At 36.8% G+C, this 24,553-nt stretch overlaps 1 protein-coding gene across 1 annotated transcript in view; it reads right to left on the reverse strand.

Moving 5' to 3' along the window:
- The window catches only part of LOC311290660 (UPF0606 protein KIAA1549), a 55,824-nt gene that overhangs the window by 9,289 nt on the left and 21,982 nt on the right, over positions 1-24,553 (reverse strand). Inside the window, exons 3-13 of the mRNA XM_084409280.1 lie at positions 18,292-20,436; positions 17,961-18,049; positions 15,708-15,876; positions 15,455-15,585; positions 14,542-14,731; positions 14,375-14,434; positions 13,612-13,757; positions 11,669-11,846; positions 9,645-9,829; positions 2,838-3,043; positions 720-856 (exon numbers count right to left, since the gene is read on the reverse strand). Coding sequence (XP_084265406.1) covers positions 720-856; positions 2,838-3,043; positions 9,645-9,829; positions 11,669-11,846; positions 13,612-13,757; positions 14,375-14,434; positions 14,542-14,731; positions 15,455-15,585; positions 15,708-15,876; positions 17,961-18,049; positions 18,292-20,436 — 3,636 coding nt within the window. The remainder of the gene's footprint in view (positions 1-719; positions 857-2,837; positions 3,044-9,644; positions 9,830-11,668; positions 11,847-13,611; positions 13,758-14,374; positions 14,435-14,541; positions 14,732-15,454; positions 15,586-15,707; positions 15,877-17,960; positions 18,050-18,291; positions 20,437-24,553) is intronic.

A 24,553-nucleotide genomic window follows, 5' to 3' on the forward strand; every position in this document is an offset into this window, starting at 1 on the left:
TCTTCCACTGGCCATTATGGAGGCCTAGGACTGCCATTTAATAAAACAAAGGAATCTTTTGCCTTTGCTAGCAGCCAACATGAAAAGGGGCGTGTTTAATATTTAGTCAAAATTTCATTGGTTGCCCATGTAAACTGTCCAATTACATGTGAAATTAATAAATCGATTAAGAAGTTTTTTCTATTAAATTTAAAAGTAACATTTAAAAAGGATTCACTGAACTGCCATTTAAGTATTATGTATATACTATTATTGTATTTATTCATATTTTGAATTAGCTTTTATTTAGTATATTCAGTTTTCACAATTTTTTTTCATAGTTTAAATTGACAATAACAACACCGCTTTATGGTTACGTTTAACTATATTTTTAAAATATGAATTTAATTTCTTCTCAAAAATCTTAAGGAGATATTTAAGAAGAGTTTTAAATCTTAAGTCTATCAGTTTTTGAACAATTAACCTAGCACACCTGCAAGTGTGTAGAACAAAGGCAACAATCAAAAGGACAACATAAACTATCACAATATAAATGCATCATGTAAATTATTTTACTATTTTACTTATTAAAAGTTAATTTATTCATTTTTTTACTTAACAACTTCATGATATCAGGCATATTACGATACATGTAGGATCACAATTTGAATGAGGAAAAAGAACTGCAATACATGTATGATATATGATTGTATTGCCAGTTAAAATATACACAAACGTACCGTTTAATCCATTAACAGCTGCTTTACGTGGTTGCTTTGGATCGGTGGCTAGACCAGCAGGTCTCGTGCCGTCCTCAGGTGATCCTCTCTCGCTGGGTGGATCACTGTCTATAGACTCGCCCTCTGATGGAGAAATCCTAAGCAAAAGATACAAGGAAAACCTTTTAATTCTAAACCATGGTATGAAAACATGCCATACAATTTATGCCACAAAAGTGTGTTTTGAAGACATTTTAAAAACAACGTGATCCATTCATCCATGTATCCCACTTTTAACTGTACACATGAGCCTTGGATCTAATTCATCACAACATCTCCTCAGAACCATGACATCCTCATCTTGACAGACAACAATATTTATCCCTCATCCAGTTTTGATGAGGCATGTGTCTCCAAGGAAAAAGCAAGAGGATGATGACCTAATCCTGTCATGCTTTCAAAGAGCACTTTTAGATCTAATGTGACCAACCAAAAGTTCATGACTTTTGAATCTATTACCTATTCCCTACCCTTTCAGTCAAGAACTATTTGACCTACTGACTGTCTTATTTATTAGGAATGTATTTGTCTCTGACTAGTCATTTTAACTTGGATTGTTTAGTTAATGTGCGTTTATTAATTTTATTGATCAATATTTAAGTATAGTCCAAAAATATGGGTCATTCCATTTCAACCAACACAGTAAAGAATATATCAGAATTACATTACTTCGGTTTACTTGCAACATGGTTTCAGACACTGTTAATGTTTGCAAGACATGAGATCTGTGGTAATTTCACCCCTTAGACCCTTCTATTGATTAGAGTGTGAGAAGTAATCCTTTTAAAAAGCTTTCTATTGATCAGCAGTCGACTCACTCTTAGCTAGATTACTGCCTTTAAATAAATTAACGAGTTATTTTAACATGAGGATCATGCAGCAAAATGCAGCCACTGGACTATAATTATATTCACAGATTTAGTCACGTGTTTGCGTATGATTTGACAATAGGGAACAACCTATTAACTGGTCAAAATCTGGCCGACTCCCAGAATCTTTTACACGTTTAAAAATTAACGGGAGGTCGGGAAGTACTCCTAACCTACTCAGCTCGGCTTGTAATTCCTCTCACACAATGCAAGCCGCGACCATACGAGCATCAACGATTTCCATGCGACTTCTCCAGAGAGAGAGAGAAAGAAGAAGAAAAATAAAAAAAAGAATCACCTACGAGCTTGTACGCCTGGCTTTAGTTAATAACATTTTTATTGTTCATGTTAGTTCACAGTCCATTAACAAATGTTAACAGATGCAAACGATGAAATTAACCAACATTAACTCAAATTAACAAATGCTGTAGAAGTATTGTTCATTGTTTGTTCATGTTAACTAATGTTAACAAATGAAACCTTAAATGTTAAGTGTTACCGAATTTATTTAAGTTTATGAAACACAATTGTTTTTTTTTACGTTAGTTCATAGTGGATAGACTAATGTTAAAGGAGCTGTATGTAAGAAATGTATTTCAATTAATCATAAAATGGCCCTGATATGTCACTAGACATTAAGAAATCATGTTCATTTCAAATACTTATATCACTGACAACAGTAGTCCGGCCAGGATATTGTCATTTAAAAAGTGAAGTTGCAGCCCTCAACTGATGTTGATGTTGTCATGTTGTGTTTTGGCCTGAAGCGCCACACTCCACCTATCTACCAATCACGAAGTCAGTAGTGTTTCGGCATCCGGGTTGCCAGCTCAGCTCTAGTTACCACAGCTGCAGCTACAAACGTTCCTGCTGGATCCTGCAGCCTATCTGGCAACCTCAAGTCAGGGGGGAGGGGGAGGGGATACACCGCTCTACAGTAATTTGAAAGTGATTGCAGTACCAGTTTTGGCCACAATCTTACATACGGCTCCTTTAACTTAAAAACTTCTTTTTTTTTTTATGCATTACTAAATTAATCTAAATTAACATTAAGATCAATAAATGCTGTAGATGTATTGTTCATTTTAATTAATGTAGTTAACTAATGTTAATAAATGGAACCTTATTGCAAAGTGTTAGCAAAAACTGAATTATGTGTAACATGTTTGATACTGAATATCAAATAAACATTTACTAGAAGTAGACTTACTGGCCCCTGCGCCGCTGGCCATTACGGGAAGCTTTGGTGGAGGCTTTGGACTTTGGTGTCGGCACCTCTGCATTCTCAGCTGGGCTTTGCTCCTTAGCGGGTACAGGAAGTGGCAACGGCTCCTGGATGACCATGAGATCATCCTTACTGTGCTGGCCCATGTGCAGCTTGGCAAAGTCAAAACCCTTCACGCTGGGTGCCTGCAGCTAAAGACCACCACCCCAGAGAGAGGAAAATGTTAATTTGGAGAATCAGAATTATTTGTAGAGTAAAGAAAATGAAGGTATTGCAAAGGGGAGTGAGGGACGACACGCTGCTCCCAAACAAAAGACAGATTCAGGCCAGGCTTTTCGGTCTAGGAGTCTTAAGAGATGTCAACGTGGGCATGTACACAGGGCATATAGAGAGAATGTGAATTTCCATAATCCTCAGATTGTCAGTATCATAGGAATAAATTGAGCAAGAGGACAGTAATTGACTCTGTAAGAGACAATGAGAAGCGTGAGCTTTCAAAATGGATGAACTTGATTAGAGGTCAGCAGACCGACCGCGGGCCGGACCAGCTAGACGAGCTGTAACGGCCTGTCTGTCTGCTGCGCTGTGAAAGATTAAATGAACTGAACAAACACAACAGCAGAGAAAGCAAATTCACGCTGGCTTTTTCAAAGACCAGCAGCCGCAAGTAAAGCAGTGAATTTTTAAAGAGTGAGATATTCAAAAGAAAGATTTAAAGAGAAACATCACCCAAAAGGAAAAATTCTGTCATTGTTTACCCACTTTTAAAGTGATAGTTCACCCAAAAATAATAATTGCGTCATAATTTACTCACCCTCAAATTGTTCTAAATCTGTACGAGTTTCTTTCATCCGTTTAACACAAAAGAAGATATTCTGAAGAATGTTGGTAGCCAAATAGTTGACGGTAGCCATTGACTGCCATAGTATGTTTGGCAGTCAATGGCTACCGTCAACTGTTTGGTTATCAACATTGTTCATATTATCTTCTTTTGCATTCAACACAAGAAAGAAACTCATACAGGTTTCGAACAACCTGAGTGAGTAAATGACAGAATTTTCATTTTTGGGTGAACTAAGTTGTTTCAAACCTTTACAACTTTCTATTTTGTAGAAAACAAAAGGTGAATTTTTGTTCTATACAATAAAAGTGAACAAGCCTAGTGCTGTGTGATGCAAAAAATGTCGAGAAAGAGAAAGTTGGCTCTTGCGTTGGCTTTTGAAGTTACCGGGGAGGAGAATGTCGGTTCACAAAGACGTTTGTGGGTGCACGACATTATACGGGGAAGGAAACTGTATGGTGCTCCATTTTTTCTTGTTGTTTTTGTTGTTATGGAAACGACAGGTCTCGCTACTCGCTTGTCATTGGTCAGCTGTCAAAAGACGCCGGCGGTGGCGTCTAAAAAAGCACTCAGGACTTTTTTGAAAAAACGGTTTACTCCATAGGGTTATAATGTAGAACAGACGCTGGCAGTTTGAAAAAAGACGCTAAGTGTGAACATAGCCTAATAATAATAAAAACCTGTAAAAGTGGTTGCTTTCAAAATACATTCTGATGTTCATTCATGTTTCTTCATTGCTATAACTAGTAGTAAACAGAAAGATGGTCGGTTCATATGGGCTCCATGCTGCCGCTTGAACTGAGTACAGCCGGACTACACTGATCTCTCATGCTGTATTAAACGACATTTAATGTTTGAATTTCATGATAAAATTTAGAGAATGTGAAAGCTGAGACGTTGTTTCTAATTAAAAGTAATGAAACACAAAGCTTATTGTGTTTATTGGATAGGAGATAAAATAAAATAAAGTTGTATTCATGCATCAACTGAAAACAGCATAGACTAAAATATCGATCTTGGGTTTTAAAAGTCGATGCTGGTTTGTTAAAATTATTACAACTGGGAAATTTTCATCCCAGTCCTATCATACACTATATTCTAGGTCTTCTGAAACCAGATGATAACTGTGTGAAAAATAGACTGAAAATGTGTTATTCATTGAAAATGTTTACATAGCTATACCCAGAGCATTCATGACAGACGTAGTGATGTCAGATTGGGATTTGAGTTGCATCTTTCCAATGAATCAGTTGATTCAGTCTTTGTCTAGATGGGGAAAAAGTCTTGTCTTTTATTGTATGGGGAAAAAAAGCCTGGACATGCTGAAAAATATCTTCTTTTGTGTTGAAAGAAAAACAAAAAGAAAATGGACAGGTTTTTCATTTTTTGGGTGAACTGTTTCTTTAAAGCTGATGAATCACTGTTGTTCGTTTTATGACTTTCCAGATCAAACAAACTGTGCAAAGGGTCACGGCGGGTCAAAATTAAATTCTCTTGTTTCATATATTGCCAGAAAACACAGAGATTTATGAAAAATGCATAAGCTGAGCTTTGAGTTGTGCAGTGAGCATTGCTGCACAATAGAGACGGACTGAAATATGCTCATCTTCTGGGAGTACGTCTATTTCTCTGTTTCCTATCACATTCCCTTTCAAATGCAAATGAGGCTGTTTAGACAAGCTCTTATCTCTTTTCTGTTAGCCTGTACTGCTGCTGTAACCGAATCTAGGCCACAATACAGTCGAAGCTGCACAGGCTTAGACCAAAAGGCCGGAAACACACATTATTATTGACACATTCAAATACATACATCTGTTGTTGAGATTGCAAAAAATGTTCTCTCCAATTGCTGGTTATCAGTGCCATAAAGGGAGTTTATCAGCAATTGGAAAAACTAGGACTAACTGCAGCGTTCTAGGAAATACATCTCTACATCACAACACTACTTTCGTACACAGTACAGTTCTGATACCTCCGGCCTCCTCATTCTATACGGCAATGGTTTCTTTACAGCTTTCTTGGGTTCTTCTTTGGCCATTTCTTTCTCCTCCTCTTCTTCTTCCTCCTCTTCTTCCTCAATACTCTCTTTTTTCTTTAAGCTTCTGGCAGGTATTACAGGTTTCTGATTTGGATAAGGGTGATAAAAAGTTGCTTCTGTTCCCATCAAGTCAAATTCCAACAGGTAACCAACTGTTCCATCTACTACATTCTCACAAACACTATTTTTGATGGTACTAACAAACATGTCTAGGGATGGGAATCATAAGGAATCTAATGATTCTTCGTACTTGAGGAGTCAGCAAACAATTGATAATTAACTACACTACAGTTCAAAAGTTTAAGGTCAGTAAGAGTTTTTTTTTTAAAAGAAATGAATACTTGTATTCAGGAAGAATGCATTAAATTGATCAGTGAATACATTAATAACGTTATTATTTGACTTTCTGTTCAAAGAAAAATCGTATAGTTCAAAAAAAGTATTCCACAAAATAGTAAGCAGTACAACTGTTTTCAACACAAGAAATGTTTCTTGAGCACTAAATCAGCATATTAGACTGATTTCTGAAGAAACATGTGACACTGAAGACTGGAGAAATGGCTGCTAAATCCATAAATGCCATAAAAGGAATACACTTACAGTTTAAAACATTACATTTTAATAACATATCACAAAATATATTATTTTTAACAGTATTTTTGATGAAATAATTGCAGCCTTGGTGAGCATAAGAGACTATTTTCAAAAATCTTACCGACCCCAAACTTCTGAACGGTAATGTTTTCTATAGCATCTACCATATTTGTACCACATCACATAGTAAAGAATCTTGGGTTATTTCCAATTGGATAATGACTTGTGATTCCGTAAGAGAATCAGATACTTATTGAGAACCTCTCCAACTGATTCAGTGAGGGAGTGAACCGCTTAAGACGGATTCATTTATCTTTGACTCATTTGTGAGTTGTTGTTCTGCTTCATTCATGCGAGTGGTTTAATTTAAAAGAACCAGTTGAAGAGCCAAAGAGTCATTTGTTTGCAAATCCGACTACATACTCAAGTCAACAGAGTCCACAGAGAACTACAAAATGGTCCAAACACAGATGACATTGACTGGTGCCTCAGACTGCTGAGGGGCAAAGAGGAAGAGGAATCTTGTGCTTCGTGTGCGAGGACTAACTTGAGGAATATTCTACAGTCTACTATGATGACGACTCATCTACCAGCCTCTACCTTCTCCTCTCTCCTTTCTTCCTCCTCCTCCTCGTCATCTTCTTCCTCCTCCTCCTCCTCCTCCTCTTCACCTTCCTCTTCCTCCTCCTCCTCCTCCTCATCACTACTATCTAAAAGGTCTTTGCTCTTGACAGGAGTCATTGACCTCTGGATTGCTGGTATTGATTTCTGTAATGAGGAGGTGGACTGCACACGCATGGGAGAGGGAGAGTGTTAAGATATGAATGGATGTGTGTTAGATGAACAAGAGATAGAGAAGCTCTAAATGGGCTCCAAAAAATGTGATGATAGAACATGAAGAAATGTATTAGAATCTAGATTAAACCTACAAAATGCTGTAAAAGTATTTACTCATTATTTAACAATATCTAAATTAATCTCATTATAAAGTGTCACCAAAATATTTTAACGTAAAAAAAAAAAAAAAAAAAAAAAAAAAACTGCCAACTTAAAGGTATACTAACCTAAAAAATGTAAATTCTGTCATCATTTACAAACCTGCATGAATTACTTTCTTATGCAAAACACAGATGCTTTGAAGAATGTTGGGATGCAAACCACAAAACAAAAAAAACACCATAAAAATGTTTTTTAAAAAAAATTATATATATATATATATATATATATATATATATATATATATATTGTTCCACAGTCATAAAGATTTGAAACGACTTGATGGTACGCAAATGATGACAGAATTTAAATTTTTTGGGTAAACTGTCCCTTTGTGTCAAAATACATTTGCTCAAATCCATAAAGTATCGATTTAAAGGGATAGTTTACTTTGAAATAAAATTTTGGTATGTTTTAGCTTACCTCAAGGGCATCCATGATGTAGGTGTCTTTGTTTCCGCAGTAGTTTCAATTTTGATATTTTTAGGTCAAACCGTTCTTGTCTGTCAGTCATATAATGCAGGTCTATGGTCACCACCTCAAAGAGCATGCACAGAGAAGTCCAAATTAAACAATTCCCCATCGTAAGTACACATTGATGGCCTAAGACACGAAACGAACGGTTTGTGTGAGAAAACGAACAGTATTTATATCGTTTTTACCTCTTGTACACAACCACGTCCAAGTGATCTGAGGGTGCGTGCGCTTCCTGGTTTGTGACACGCGTTCTGGCTTAGTCTGCGCAAGCGCCGGAAGTGATCTCTCGTGCATGTACGTCACTCACAAGAGGTAAAAACTATATAAATACTGTTCGTTTTCTCAAACAAACCGCTCGTTTCGTGTCTTAGGCCATCAATGTGTACTTACGATGGGGAATTGTTTAATTTGGACTTCTCTGTGCATGCTCTTTGAGGTGGTGACCATAGACCTGCATTATATGACTGACAGACAAGAACGGTTTGACATAAAAATATCAAAATTGAAACTACTGCGGAAACAAAGACACCTACATCTTGGATGCCCTTGAGGTAAGCTAAAACATACCAAAATTTTATTTCAAAGGGAACTATCCCTTTAAGTAAAAGCATGAAGAATAAAGTGTGAAGCAGGCCATTTAACAACATAAACTGATTAAACCAGAGAACATCATTGAAGGATTAAGAAGAGTCATTGGTGAGATTGTAAATGAGAGTGGGGATAGTTCATGAGGGCAGTGAGTATGCACATAAGGGCACACATGGAGTGTTTAATGACTATGTGCTCCTCAGATGAGTGTAGTTAAATCAAGGAGTTGAGACTGAGAGGATCAGCAGGCTCTGTTCTGGATAAGAACATCACTGCTGAGCATTAACCCCACAGCCAGCTGAGAGTTAGACTTCATTACTGCTGTGACTCTGAAAGTGTGTGTGCGTGTGCATGACAAGTCTGGATATCGTAGCAAGATTTAAAATGACTAGTGATGTCTGAATTAATTTGACTGCAAGGACCGGGCACTCAAAAACAGCATGGGATGTGATGCAATAGCCAAAGTAATGTGAGTGATCATAACTTTAAAGATGATTCAATGAGATGAAATGAACTTAAAGGGTCTAATTTATATAAATACATTGATCACACTTTTTTTTTTAAACAATCTAGTCGAGGGATGGGCAGATGGTCGGCTAGTCATCTAAAAAGTATATAATTAATAAAATTTGGAAAAACTTGGCTCTCTAATCAAAACATGTTTCATGACAGTTTGGTGGACCCTACATACATACACAGGGATTCCTTAAGACTGACTAGTCATTCAGACAACACGCTCATTAGTCAATTTTGAAAATATGTTTAGCTCATGCCTAGACACAACCCATACAAAACCCTGGAAAAATTAGATAGAGGTAAACATTAGAAAGAAAAGATAAACATTTATTTCACTACAGAAAATGACGCAGCGACTTCTGGGAACACTTGACTTATGACTCAACGAACAACTGAATCGGATCATTGAAATGAACTGTCAAAACGAACTTCCCAATGCCAAAATGAACTGTGAGCATAAATGGGTAGAGTAGCGGATAGCTGACTAAAAAACACATCCCATTTATCCAATTCTGATCTTTCAAAGCTGGCTTGTATCCGGCTACAGTCATTTAAATCAGAGACGAGATAAGGAGCTCAGACTCACAGGAGCCACCAACTTATTAGCAATGTCACTGACACATCAGCAGACTTAGCGGATAGAATATGACGGCACGACATACGGTTGAACCTTAGTTTTGTCAGGAGAAGCAATGCTTCAATATCGCATCATTACATAGCATTTACAGTCTCTCTCTCTCACCTTCTGTCTTTGCTGGATGGTGCTCATGGTGTCCGGCTGGAATTCCAGTTTGTCAGTGCGGCAGAGTTTCCAGTACAGGATAGTTATTATAATGACGACCACCACAACGGGGACTACCACCCCTACGATTATCCACGTGTTGGTCTTCTCTGCGTCTGAGGAAGGAGAGGCCTGTTTCTCCACAGCTGAACATACACAGGGGTAAACAAGTAGGTCAGTGACTAAGGACAGTATGTATCGTTTAACAGTTTGGGGTTGGTAAGATTTTTTAAATGTTTTTAATGAAGTTTAGGCTGTATTTATTTGATCAAAATACAGTAAAACAGTAATATTGTGAAATATTATTACCATTTAAAATAACTTTTCTATTTTGAATACATTTAAAAATGTAATTTATTCAAATTTATGCAAAGCTGAATTTTCAACATTACTCCAGTCTTCAGTGACACATGATCCTTCAGAAATCATTGCTGCTCAAGAAACATTTCTTATTACCACCAATATTGAAAACCGTTGTACTGCTTCATATTTTTTCAGGATTCTTTAATAAATCAAGCTTAAAGCAAGCTTAAAGGCACAGCATTTATTTGAAAATTAAACCTGTAACACTGTAAATGTCATTACTGTCACTTTTGATCAATTTAATATGTCCTTCCCGAAAAAGGATGCTGCCTTCTTATGAAAAAATATTGCAATAACAAGCGTACAGACTACATTCACAGCATTACCACACAGCATGACACGATTAGAATTAATGTAAACTGTCCTCTACAGTACATTTTTACTCTTTTCTATCATGGTGGAGCAACAGTTTGAAGAGAAACTGGTTAGTTAAACTATTGACATGTTTATACCAAACAATCAGAATAGTATTGCTGAAAAATAACAATAAAAATGGTTTAAAGGCACAGACACTTAAAGAAAACTCGATACCCCCTTAAATAGGGATGCACCGATACTACAATTCTGGCTGATATACTAGATATGCCATCATTTTACATGCTACAAGTGAATTTGGGAATTATAACATTATAAAAATACAGTATAAGGGCCGGTTCACCCATAACACGTTTTTGCTGTTAAAAAACCTGAGACGATGGTCAATGGAACGAATAAAAGCGCAAGGTGTAGAGACACGTTTTGTTGAAAAGAAGTTGAACTTTTAATGTGAGCGCCGCATTTTTAGAACGCTGTGTCATGCGCGAGACGCTGCAGAAGACGCGAGACCCGAGCGCAATAGTCAAAGTCGTCCGTCTAGCGCATGTTTACATTGAAAAACAATGGAAAAGTAGCGCAGCGGAATCGAAAAATGCATTCTGTGTGAATAATGGATGTATATTTTGAGATTTGCTTAAGATTACATTTAACAGTTTTACTAAATTATTTGTTTTTAAAGATGAACTTTTAGTGAGAGTTGGGTGATGGCAAATATCATCAAATATGATGATCAAATATCATCAAAATATATATAAAATAAATTAAATATTCAAAATCTCAAACCTCAGTCCAATCAGATTTGCATTAAAATCAGCCATATATTGAATGCATATATAAAATTTGATACATTTTATGATGCTGAATCCATTAAACGGCAAACATCCATAATTCGGGTTGGTCCTGTTTTTGAATTCACTGTAATTGGAGACCTATTAAGATTTATGCTAAAATTCAAGATGTTATACAACAGGAAGCTACTAAATTTAGTCTAATGAATCTAGTGTTTATGCTGTGGGTGATGCAGTTGTAAGCCTGCCACATATAAATGTTACATAAAAAGGCAGAGCTCTCTTGAGATGTCACGCTATCTGAACTCTCCTCTTTGACGTTTAGAGCAGTAGAAATAAAGAATGTTACCACAAAAAACCATTGCCTGGTATGTCACATCAATCAAAATCGTTTAAATGACCACTTCATCATTGTTTTTCTTACCATTATTATCTTTTAGTTTATTGCAATGCTATGTTATGTAGTTTCTCTCCCATTGATTTTTTTCTACTGAAAGTATTAAAAGTCTGAATGCTCACGCTGTGCTAATATTCCCTGGATGCGGTATCCCATGATGATCGCTGCATGCTGTACGTCAAGACTGTTGAGCGTGTTCGCTGTGGTTGCGGCGGGAAGCCTCTGTCCGTTAGCTCCTTCCACAAAGTAGATAATCTCCAGGGGGTTGTCAGGGCCCACAAGACGAGTGGTCTGTACAATCTGAACACAGTTTAAAAAAAAGTTCAATATGCAATTTAATACACTGTAATGCCTTTATACATTATACACGTATGTCTTTATATATGTCATTCGGCATCTGAAACTAATCAATCCAAAATTTTGACAACAACGTATTGCAAAACTCTTTTGTGTAGGAGTTTATGGAGAACATCGTTTTCCATTTTGTGTATTTGGATCAGTCCCATTTGTGAAAGAATCATTCAGTCTCGTTTTGTGAATGGAATCATTTAAGTTGAAGTATAAATAAATGACAGCTAAATAGAAATAAAAAACAAAAAGTAACAAAATGACAAAAGCACATAACATTACTAAAACTTCATCTAAAAGGATCATCTAAAATATTCATCAATACTATAAATAACACTAGAATGGACCAACTTTATGATACTTTTATGGTGCAATTTTGAAGCTTAAAGGGTTAGTTCACCCAAAAATGAAAATTCTGTCATTAATTACTCACCCTCATATTGTTACAAACCTGTAAGACTTTCGTTCATCTTCAAAACACAAATGAAGATCTTTATAAGAGAGTTTCGGTCCCTCCATTGACAGTCTACGCAACTACCACTTTGACGCTTCAAAAAGATCATAAAGTGATACGTAAAACTGATCCATATGCATTGAGCGGTTTAGTCCAAATTATCTGAAGAGACACGATCGCTTTCTATGAACATATTAAATTTAGGCTTTTATTCACATATATATCCACGTGTTGGCTTTGAAGCAACAAAAAGGGTGAGTAAATGATGACAGAATTTACTAACTCAGAACTTTAACAATATATATGCAAATGCTAACTGTTCCTCACACGCAAACATAGGAATCAGAACTCTGAATAGGCTACAATTAGCTTCTTAAAACTTAAATGGTCTTTTAGACAAAAACCCAAAAAGGCTTTCAGAGAGAGTCACTAACCACTAGTCTCCAAGGTTATTGGGGTGGAAACAGAGAGTGGCAAAGTGAGGGCTTCACCTGAGCTCGACCTACATTACGAGCCCTGGGTAGTGAACTCTCACTGGCCGGGGACGTTAAAAGCTCATTTTAAATGTGTTGCTACCTCAGGGTGCATTATCAGAAACAGCACAGAAGGATGGCCACACAATGTCATAAGATCATCCAAGTACATCCAAGCATTGCAGATTATCATCAACCTACATTCAAGCAAGAGTCCTTGCAAGATATTCCAGAATTTATCACCTCTCTAAAATTAGAAATGACATCACTGAGCATCATTAACACAGCTCCATTACTTCTCAGCTAATTAGCGGTCATTAACGGACTATGACTTGTCATTATCAACACAAGTCATTTGGAAACCATAAAGTCAGCTAGTCTGCAATCAGGTCTCTATGAAACAGAAAAATCTTCTCTATGTAGGCAGAATAAGCAATTAATGCTTTAAGAATCACACTAGCTGTCTGCAAGCTGTGTTCAATAATTTATCTGAGACTGCAGCTGGAGTAAGACGCGCCGACAGTCGACAGGGGTGAAATGGTTGTTTTTTTGAGTGTCTCTGCAGGCCGAGGATGAATAGGAGGGTGTTGCCATGGATACTTCTTGTCCCTGAATGATGATGTGTGGAGGGAGAGCAGGTGTGGGGATGTGCCACAAAGACAGAGATTGATTAAGAATCCAGAGAGGCATTAGGCATGCACACAGGAAGAGCTCTATAAATGAATCCAATGAGCTCACGCATGGAAAGCATGAATAGAATAAGGCCACATAACACAGATGATTTACAAACCTGCACACTGTTGTTTCCCACACTAGTTGCTCTCTTAAAGCGACGTCCTGTACCCAATGCATCGCCCAGCAACAGAGCCAGTCTCCTCTCAATAGTAGCATGGAAGATCTTGTCACTCACACGCTGGTCCAACACTCCCAACAACACTGAACACACACACAAACAATATGTAATACATGACATTATGGCATTGCAATTGCTCATTTCGGTCTCAAAAATAGACGGGTTATTTGATTGTATAGTAACAACATTACACAATCGTTCAAAAGTTGGTTTGTTTTTGAAAAAGACTCAATGCACACCAAGGCTGCATTTATTTGATCAAAAATACAGTAAAAACAGTAATAATGTATATTATTATATTATTTCAATTTGTTTGAAAATCTGTTTTCTATTTTAATAAGTTTTAAAATGTAGTTTATTCCTGTGCTGTAAAGCTGAATTTTCAGCGTCATTTCTCCAGGCATCAGATCCTTCAGAAATCATCCTAATATGCAGATTTGGTGCTCAAAAAAATCTCTTCTTATTACCAATGTTGAAAAAAGAATGCGCTGCACAATATTTTTGTGGAAACAGATTTTATGATGAATAGAAAGTTCAAAAGTACATTTATTTGAAATATATATATATATAATGTATATCATGTATATCACATCATGTATGTGTCTGTGAGTGTGTATATATATTTATATACATTTAATATAACTGACCCCCTTTTGAACAGTAGTGTATTTTGTTAAGCCTAACATCAGCAGGCCAGTACCTGTTCTAACCCATGAAGAACGCAGAAGTTGGGTTGTGTTTAGTTCTGGGTAGTGGAATGCTAATGGTGAAGAGAAGAAAAAAAATAAATAAAAATTGACATTTATGCTATAAGTTGTTTTGGGAGTGTATTTATGTAATCGAACAGTAATGAGTGTGTGGACTCACGTTCTGCAATCTGGCGTACAGGGAAGCCCAGGTAGTAGCTGTACTCGACCATGCTAAGTTGTCGAAGCAGAGCGCTCACCTCTGTCCCTGGCACATACCCGCGCATATCACGCACAGCAAAGGTGATCTCAACAGGAACCTTCTGCAGTTGTGCCGCCATGCCCACAGGACTCAATGTGATGTTTAAAATCTACAAAACAATTCAGTCTCTAAGATACAATTATCTGAAACTAAAGCAATTAGACATTAGAATGACTCATTCTCCAGAAAGGGATTCTAGAAATTACTGTGCAATAAAACATCCAATATGCATATTTTTCTGCTATTTTAAAAGCCAAAAATATCCAGATTTTCATCAATCAAGCATCTAATGTAAAATGTGAGCTAAAAATGAATTTACAATAAATAAATAAATATATAAAACAATTAAATAATTTAGTTACTAAAATAGTAGATAATAAATATCTTAATATAAAAAGTATCTTGTCTTCGATCACACTAACTTATCTATTTAAAAGATTCCTGAACATTAGTGAATGAAATGAATAAGAGCGGAGCCATTAGATTTGTTGCCTTGACAACGTTTGAACTTATCCAATCAGAGCAAACAGCTGGAGATGATGTCATCCCACTGCACTGAAGGCAATCAAGCCTCAAATTCACTTTACACAATTTAAAAGCAAGCTTCTTTTTGCCAACATCAAAAATGTTCCAGAATAAAAATATTAACATTTACTCTCATTTGGCTCGTTTACATTAGCATCATATAAAACTTCTGTATAAAGTAGTCATTTAAGCGAATCGGAATGGAATAAGAAGCAATTAAGAGGATTTGAAGGGGTTCAGTGTCAGGATATTGGTGTTTGAAACTTGAGCTCTTAATACTGTTAACTGTGTAAAGCAGTCAACTTACATTCACAGTAAAGTTTGTGGACTCCTGTGAGCGTCGGCGTACTTCAGCTAAGGCTGTGATCAGACCCTTCTCTGTCTGCTCACTGAAGGTACACATACGCACATCTATGTGGCTGGGTACAAACTGAAGTACTGCAAAAACACATGCATATAGTCAATGTTTGGTAAAATTCATGACATCATGACATGCAACAAAATCTAATTGGCTAGAGAGAATTCAATAATTGTGACATGCAGTTTTCACTGCAGTGTACCTGTATGTACTTGGTACTGCATGCCTGGTACAGGACTGATCGGTGACACGCTGATAAAGGAGCTAGTGGTCCGAGCAGAGATTCTCAGGGCATTAATGACCGATATGGCAGTGTAAACCACTGCACCAGACACAGCACGAAACACAAAATCCGGAGGAGCTTTCACTACCTTTAACACATGAAGAAATTCTTATGAACATTAAATGTCAAGGATGTGTACATCATATTTGTAATAGCAATTTCACACCCTTTTCAAGAAAATGGAGAAATATCAAAAAGCCTTTCAGTGAGCCTGTAAAAGTCAAGGAGGATTTGTGTTTAAATTCAGGGAGTTGCAAAGAACCATTTCGTTCCCATTGAGCCAAATTAGGTGTTTGTTTATGAAGACCCAAGAGATAAAACAGGAAGGGGAGATGTTATCTATATGTTTCACTGACACATCACTGGATTACAAAACATATTTAAAGTTTCTGTGATTTAAACCAAGAGTAAGCTGGTTAAACAATCCCAATTATGATACATTTAAAAATAAATAAAAAATTGCAATAATTATTGCAAGTAATAATTATGAATGAAGCAGCATTTTCCTCCTATGTGTTTAATAGAAGAAGAAAAAAAAACACTTCCATGGAAATTGGCACTTTTTGTTTTCCTGGTAACATTTTTCATCCATTCTGTATTTTTATGCAATATCCAAAAATGTGCATAAAATATAGGCGTGGAAACCCAGCTAATGTTCTTTTAACAAAGAAAACCAGAATGATTTTAGGTTAAATATTAAACTGTATATATTTTCAGATGCAGTTTTCACAATTTTCACCATTAAAAGGCTTTTAGCTTTACATAAAAAAAAAAAAATGAATTTTTAAAAGCATAAATTGAATCTACAATCAAGGTATTTGTAATTGTATTGTTTAATATTGTATAAAATAATAGTGTTAGATGTAGAAGAGTTGCTGTTAGTAGCTAAGTTTCCATCCACTTGTCAATCGAATTATCTGAAGTTCGAAAAAAAAAAACTCAACTGCGAATAAAGCTGGTGAAAGTGTGTTTCCATCCAACGGCTTTAAAGCGAATAAAAACCTGTGCGTAATGACGTCACATGCTGTTTTGTGATCAAATTGAAATTGATTTGAGACATTTTAAGGTGTTTCCATTCATTTTCGCACTGAATCGCACAACATTCAAGCAAACATTTGCGAACCAAGTTTTGCTAGACAAAATGGATTGCGCCATCTACCAACAAATGATCAATATTACACAAGCTGTAATAGTGCTTATGTGCCAGCTGATAGCGACATATCAAGCTATAATAAGAAAACAACGACGCTATCAACACATTGCTATGATGATGCAGATGCACGGAAATGCCCGACGACAACGGAGGCGGCCTGTGGTGTGGGAACGACAGCGCTCCAAACAGTTCTGGGAGATCGTGGTTCAGAGACACTTCACGGAAACCCTTTGGTTGAAGCATTTTCGGATGACCAAGACAACATTTGACCTGTTGTGTAATTTTATTGGCCCGTCCCTTTCCCCAAATGTCGCAAGCTCTCGCCCTCCGGTTCCAACCGAGAAGCGTATCGTACCCTCCGGCACCGCTGCGAGACAACTCTCTTTTTTGACACATATATCACTGTTTGAGCGCCTTCCATTTACTCCGGAGGACGTCCCACGGCTTGTCGTAACCTTTGTTGGCCATTTCCTTCGCGAGTTCCTGATAAATTATGGCATTTCTTAGATTTTTGCTATCTAAAATAGACGTTATATTTTTCTGGTAAATTAAATTCAAAAAGTATCTCGTCCACTTACATCTGTCTTTGTTGACACCCGCCATGTGTGCAAACCATAGACAGTATATAAGAGGTGCAAACAGAGCGGAAATACTGGGCGGAAATGAACTAAAACTTCTTCTATGTTTTGTGGTGGGTTGCAACCATAAAATGACCTAAAACTTAAATCGCAATTCATTATTTATTCGGCAAATAACGTTTCCATCAGCGTTTATCGCCGTATATCGATCAAGATAAAATCCGATGAGACCGAACGCATTTCATTTGAGTCGATATTCATGAAATTCAATCGAATTTTACTGTTTCCATAAGGTATTTTTCATTCGATATCACTTAATTCTTAATTCACTTAACGTGTGGATGGAAACATAGCTACTGCTTGAAATCAATAAAGACAAGCAAAAAAAGAGGAGGAAAACATACAGTAACATAGACCTTTTAAATCGCATGTCTACAGTACCTGTAGCTCCACTGAGCGGCTGAACTCGGCTTTGAGAATCTCTCTGACTTTGGCTTTAGCATATCCAACAGTAGACCCCGGAGGAAACCCTGCAACAGAGCAAATATCAAGCTTGATTCTATTCTTGGAGCCTTGAATATAAAAAGAAAATTAAGATAAAATAAGATAAGATAAAACTAATGTTGCATGGATGCGAATCTAGTTATTGTTTAAGGCACATCTGTTTTATGGATTGAGTCACACATTGATCCTTAAAAAAAAAAAATGACAGGACACCTTGCGGGTGTAAATATTTATACTGTGTAGAGCAAATTCATTTTCATTGTCTTACCAACTCTGATCAAGTAGGTGTCTGGTTTAGTGATGTTGCAGAGATAATTCCGGGCAGTAGTTGTTGGAGGGGTTGTGGTTAGGTTTGTACCTGATGTGTCTTTCACAGTAGTCACCATTGTGTTGCTGGAGCTTATGATAGTAAAAGACGTGACAGTGGTGTCATTATGTAATACTGGAGAGGACGTGGTTGTAAGACTACTGATCGGTGTGGTGTTATCGCCATCAGTAACCATGGTGTCAGATGGTGTTCCAGACACAAATCCTTCGTCAGCCATCTCGGTTGCAGGAGGGGAGGAGGTGACGTTTAAGGTTGAGTCAGTTGGTAATTCAGAAACACTGATTGAAGTGGTTACTAAAACAGTGGGAAGTACACTACTAGTAAAGAGGGTCTCTGTTGGGAGTGAGGTGATAATCCATTGGTTGTCATTAATAGAAGACACGCCATCCGGTTCTTTGGTCACCGGAGGTGGGTCAGTCACCAGTAAGGAAGTGTTGTATGCTATAAAAGGTGTGGTATCCCAATCAGTGGTTGAGTTTATATCTCCTAATGAAGTTGAAGGGTCTATTGAGGGTGTCAGTGTAAATGACGGCTCCAAATATGGCACTGTAGTATCCGTTAGACTAGGTGTAACTTCAGAGGGATCCAGGTTAGTAGAGTTAAAAGGCTCAAATCCAGAGAGATCTGTTGATGATTCCTCAGTCCAGGAACCGTTATCTGCAGGCTGTAGATCTTCATCAAACAAAGCTGTTAGCATGTAACTTGGGTCAATGGTGTAGGTTCTAGTGCTCACAATATTTGTGGTGCCAACCGGCATGAAAGACAAAACACTAGAGACCGTCTGATTGACCGTGTGCTCTGGCAAGCTACCATTGTCCTTGGTCAACTGGATGGTGTAGTATTCTAAACTGTTCATGTCTGGTAAAAGGACATCAGTGGGTTGGACGGCAACAGTGCCTGCCCAGTCAGATGCCAACTCTGAGCTCTCGTTGACAGACTGGTTCTGGTTTAAGACATCTGAAGTTGTCGGGACAATTGGTAGAGAATGTACTCTAGTTGGTTGGATGGTTAAAAGTGATAGAGAAAGGTCCGATGTCAAAACACTGGTAAAAACTGGAGGCCTTGACATGGTAAAGGGCACAACATTTGTAAAACTCTGAAAGGTTGTTGTGTGTTTGGTTAAGTCAGTGTTGACTCCATCTGAGGTTGAATTGCTATTAAAACTGGAACTTTCAACAAGTTTGCTGGAGAAAGAACTAGTAACACTGGTAGAGGAGGGATACAAGTGTTTGCTGGAAAATGAAATCCCCACTCTTGTGGGAAACGTAGTATCATAGGTCTCGGAGTTTGAGTCCTCAAAGTCATACGCATCAGATGGGAGATTGGTAACCAGCGAGTAGTCGTTACCTTCAGATCCCATGAAGGACATTGTTTCTAGGTAATCTCCAGAACCATAGTCCACATCCATGGTGTAGGTTGGGAAAAAGTCTTCGGGTGGACCCATAGTTTGCTCGACAAATGCTGAAGTTATTGTATGTATGAAAACCACATTACTTGGCTCCAACTGCTGATAGCCTGGTTGGGTGTTTGGGTCATGGCTGGCTTGTAACTGAAGGTCTTTAATTCTGCTGGATGGTTCCAATTGGTGTCCAAAAGGTACATTAGTGTCACTGGCTCCCTCCGTCCCATTCTGTGTTTGAGGGGAAGGAATGGGATTTTCATCAGGAATTCTCGAAGGAGAATTTTGTCCAACTAAAGGCAAGCTAGAAGGCACAGATGAATCTGTACCCTGTGAGATTTGGGGAGCTGGGCTGATAGCAGACCAAGATAAGGACACATTATGGGATGTAGGCACTGGAGAATTTAGTTGTCGAGGCTGTCTGGAGGAACCTCTGTGGGTAGATCCAACTGCCTCTCCAGAGTTTAAGGAAAGTAAAGGAGGTGTGGCAAGAGGCTCTGGGATTGTGGCAGAGTTCAAGGAGTAAGTGAATACTGATCCAGTGTTGAAATTGTGATTGTAGTTCTCGGTGGCTTTGGATGGATCCGAACTAGGTGAAAGAGAAAATCCAGACAAGGCGGTGGATGCATTATGCAGCACTTCCATCGAAGATTCATTTGGCATGTTTGGAGCCTCCAAAGGCCAGACTAAGGGAGACACAAAGACAATAAAATCCAACAAATGAAATGATCTGATGCAAACTATAGAAAGAGCAACAAAACTATATGAAAAACAGTTAATTGCACAAATCAATACTGATATCTGCCTTATCAATGCAACTTAACATGCGTCTCTGTAATAGTTGTAAGCAAAAGTAATAGGCTTTGTGAACAAAACTGTTAAAAATAGAATTGGCCCTATATAAGGTTACACTTACACACTATAAGATTTAGCCTGTGATGTTAATATGATAGATAAGAAGTGCTTTACATTATTATTGACAATGATAGAACCCTTATTCATGATTTGAGCAGAACAAATTGTGTAATTTACGAATGATTGGAATTCATAAACATACATGCGTTTAACTATCAAATTTGAGGTTTACGAAGTGAAGAGTTTCCGGGAAGGTCTGTTTTACACGCAAATTAATCTGAATTTATTCGTATATTTGTGAAAGTTTCCTAAACTACACCATCCGTATATCTACACTGAACAAAATTATAAACGCAACACTTTTGTTTTTGCCCCCATTTTTCATGAGCTGAACTCAAAGATCTAAGACTTTTTCTGTGTACACAAAAGGCCTATTTCTCTCAAATATTGTTCACATATCTGTCTAAATCTGTGTTAGTGAGCACTTCTCCTTTAAGATAATCCATCCACCTCACAGGTGTGGCATATCAAGATGCTGATTAGACAGCATGATTATTATAAAAAGTCTTAGATCTTTGAGTTCAGCTCATGAAAAATGAGGGCAAAAACAAAAGTGTTGCGTTTATAATTTTGTTCAGTGTATATATGTATGTACACTGGTGTGGTGTAGTTTAGAAAAACTGTTGGGGATTTTTTTTTTTTTTTGTATAAAACTATAGTGGCACATTGCTGTAAAACTACTATTAACTCTATGCCTAAGCCTTAAACACATCTCTATTCAACATCTGATATTAAGTTAATTAGTCAACTTTTGAACCAATAAGGTCAAGTAATTGATTTAGATTTTTAACATTTTAACAATATCGATTTTGAACATGGACAACTGATAAAAATGCAACACTGACCTAGAACGTATTAAAAAACAATAAAACCTACCCCACAGATTAAACCTACCCCACTAACAATGGTTTTTATGAAAACTGATTCATTGACTTGAGTGCTATTTATTGATGTGGCTTGTTTAACTTAATAGACAATAATCAGAGTAAAACACAAATGCAGTGTGAGATAACTGGATATTATTTCACAGAGTTACATCAAAAAGTCTGAGTGTTGAGGACTTTCATCGTGCTATTGTGCCCAGATGCTTCAAGGCTTTTTCTCCTGCATAAGTCACAATGTCGTGATTACCAGTCACAATCTCGCACATGTGCGGGTGGTTTGGAATGTGCCAAGGCCACGAAACAGGAGAGTATTTAAATAATTAAGCGTGCCACTTTCAAGAAGGATTCCTGAAAGCAGTATCGGCCTCTATGGTTTATATTCCGCTACACGTTTTATAAACTTTCCATGTGCATTGCTTTTTATGGTGGGTGCGGAGGTTGGGTGTAAAAGCTGGCAGTGTTTGGCTTGATATTCAGAAGCAGCTGCACAGTAATGAAATGACCCATTCTGAGACCAAGGATGGAAGGCAAAGGTGAGGAGCTTCTTAATGAAGCACCAGAATGAGCAAAACAGTCTTAACTCTATTCAGATGTGACTAGTTTTCCCATAAGAGGTTAGGTAAATTATTCCTCCTCATTTATTTTGACCTGTGTTGAATAATAATAAAACCAAATTGTCATTGTGCTACCTGGTGGACTTACAATTTAGACCAATATAAAATTAATGTAATGTCATGACCTAAATTTCAATATAATATCATAATAGGATTATTTGCAAGGTGGAATTGATAAACGTGAAACTAGATCAATGCATATTCTATGATGATTTACAACAAATTACCTCAAACCAACTATAAAAATAAGATAAAACTGAAATGTTTTCCAAATGAAAATGCAATGAACTGTGACTTGCTGAATTAAAAACTTACAGATTAAGTTAAATCAACCAAAACAAAGGAGGTATCCACTTTTAGCAGAAAATGTTACGTTTATACCTTTTAGTTCTTCATTTATGCTATGCGGTTTGCCATTTATATTCAAATGCTAATGCAAGCACAGCCAGTCATCTGTAACCAATCAAATACAGTGCAACTCAAGGTTCAAAATACAATGAAACTCATAACAACGTGAATATGAGTCATAGAAACATAAGTAGCAGTCCTTCAACAACGTCTGAGATTCAAAGCATGAGCCAGACGGATTTGTGATAAAGCAATAACTGACATCACCCAGCCTTCTAAAGAATCCCCCCAGACACATGTTTTTCATACAGACGATTTGTTAACCCACAATTCTATATTTAGAATAAAAATAGACATGCATATAAGGGAGAACATGCCATCACATAACACTCTGGCTCTGATATCAAAAGAAACAGCATTAGAGAAAGATCCATAGCATCAGCCAAGTCCACTTTTTGGCATTAATTATATGATTGCTGTTGTGTGATTTAAATTTGATTAAAAAGTCAATGCACAAAAGAAATAACATCTTATACTACATTAACCAGGTCAGTATGCTCCGTGTTTGGGCTTCTTGAGAGTAAATAGTTATTTGATAGTATACGAGACAGCGTTACTCACTGCCATGCTCTGGGCCAAGTGTTTGAAGCCCCTATAAAGCAGGCGGCTGTGTAAAACAGATGATCAACTAAATAACAGAGAGAGAGAGAGCCTGAAGTAGAAGAAACAGTTGTTAGACCTTAACAATGGCAGCGAAAAAAAAAAAAGAACCATCTTAAAAGCCTTAGGTAAAGTCTTAAAGACACCATGAACATTGACACTCAATGTTGTTACTGTTAACTAAATTAAAACTACTAATCTTATACCTAATATGATGAAAACTGTCAGTTTCGTTAATGTTTCTTGTCTCGTCGTCACATTGACAGTTACGAATTATATTACATGCATCATGTAAATTATATAGCCTATTTTTTTTATTAAAAATGGCGAAATTAGACAAAAGTGTATTAGTTTGCATCCCCGATTATTTCTGTCAGTCGTTTAACATTTCTATCATAAAACAGCTGTCAAATATACTTTCATCTTATCTCGCACTTTTATGAACGGAAGCGCCGTTGGAATTTGCGCTCAGCAGCTTCTGTGAACATAAAGCCCGCCTACTTTAATTTGATTGGTCATCAAACATTTTGACATTGATGAAACAGTGTCTATCTAATCGCTGAGGCAGCTCAGATGAGAAGGCTGGTTATCTGCATTGTTCAATATCCTTGATGCACTGAAGTAGAGTTAATCTTAGGCAATTATTTCACAACCTTTACTATTTACTCCTTGGAAAAATACCTCAATGGTGGGTATGGCACTGATTGTAAATTATATACAATAAATATATTGTTCACAAGTGATATTTATTTTGTTTTCTTCATTGCATTATGTCATATTTCATCTTAAGTTTACATGCAAGCATTTGCATAATAGCTATTTTAGTACCTTAAAATTCTGATATTTTACCATGACGTTCATGCATTTAAAAATAGCCTATTTAACTTAAAAAGAAAACTCACTTTCATTTAAAAAAATTAAATAAAAATGTTTAAAGGAAGAGTCACAAACAACAGTCACTAGCTTAAAATACAATCAATCAATTTATCTAAATTTTTTGAAAAGCCACACAAAAAAAGCTTTATAATCATGATACCTTATGAATTTATACTAATTTGCATACTATATACTAAGCAGTATGCAAAATAAGAATTATAGTATGCAAATTGGTAAACCGTATACAGTCTCTTGCATGGTAAAGAAATGCTGGTGTACAGCGTTAAAGAACCAGCAAGTTTATTATTAAAGCAAACCTATGGAATTTCATCTGCATGATTGATGAAGCTGTAAAACTCATAGGAATCATCAATATCCACAGTTTGATGTACGAGTCTCTTTGAGAGGGAAGGCGAGAGTCATTAATTAGTCTTACTGTGGCAATAAGTGGTTTAAATGACACACGGGTGAATACTAATGTGTTCAACTATCTCAACCAAACATCA

The sequence above is a fragment of the Rutilus rutilus genome, assembly GCF_951802725.1.
Source record: "Rutilus rutilus genome assembly, chromosome: 5".
Classification (NCBI taxonomy): Eukaryota; Metazoa; Chordata; class Actinopteri; order Cypriniformes; family Leuciscidae; genus Rutilus; species Rutilus rutilus.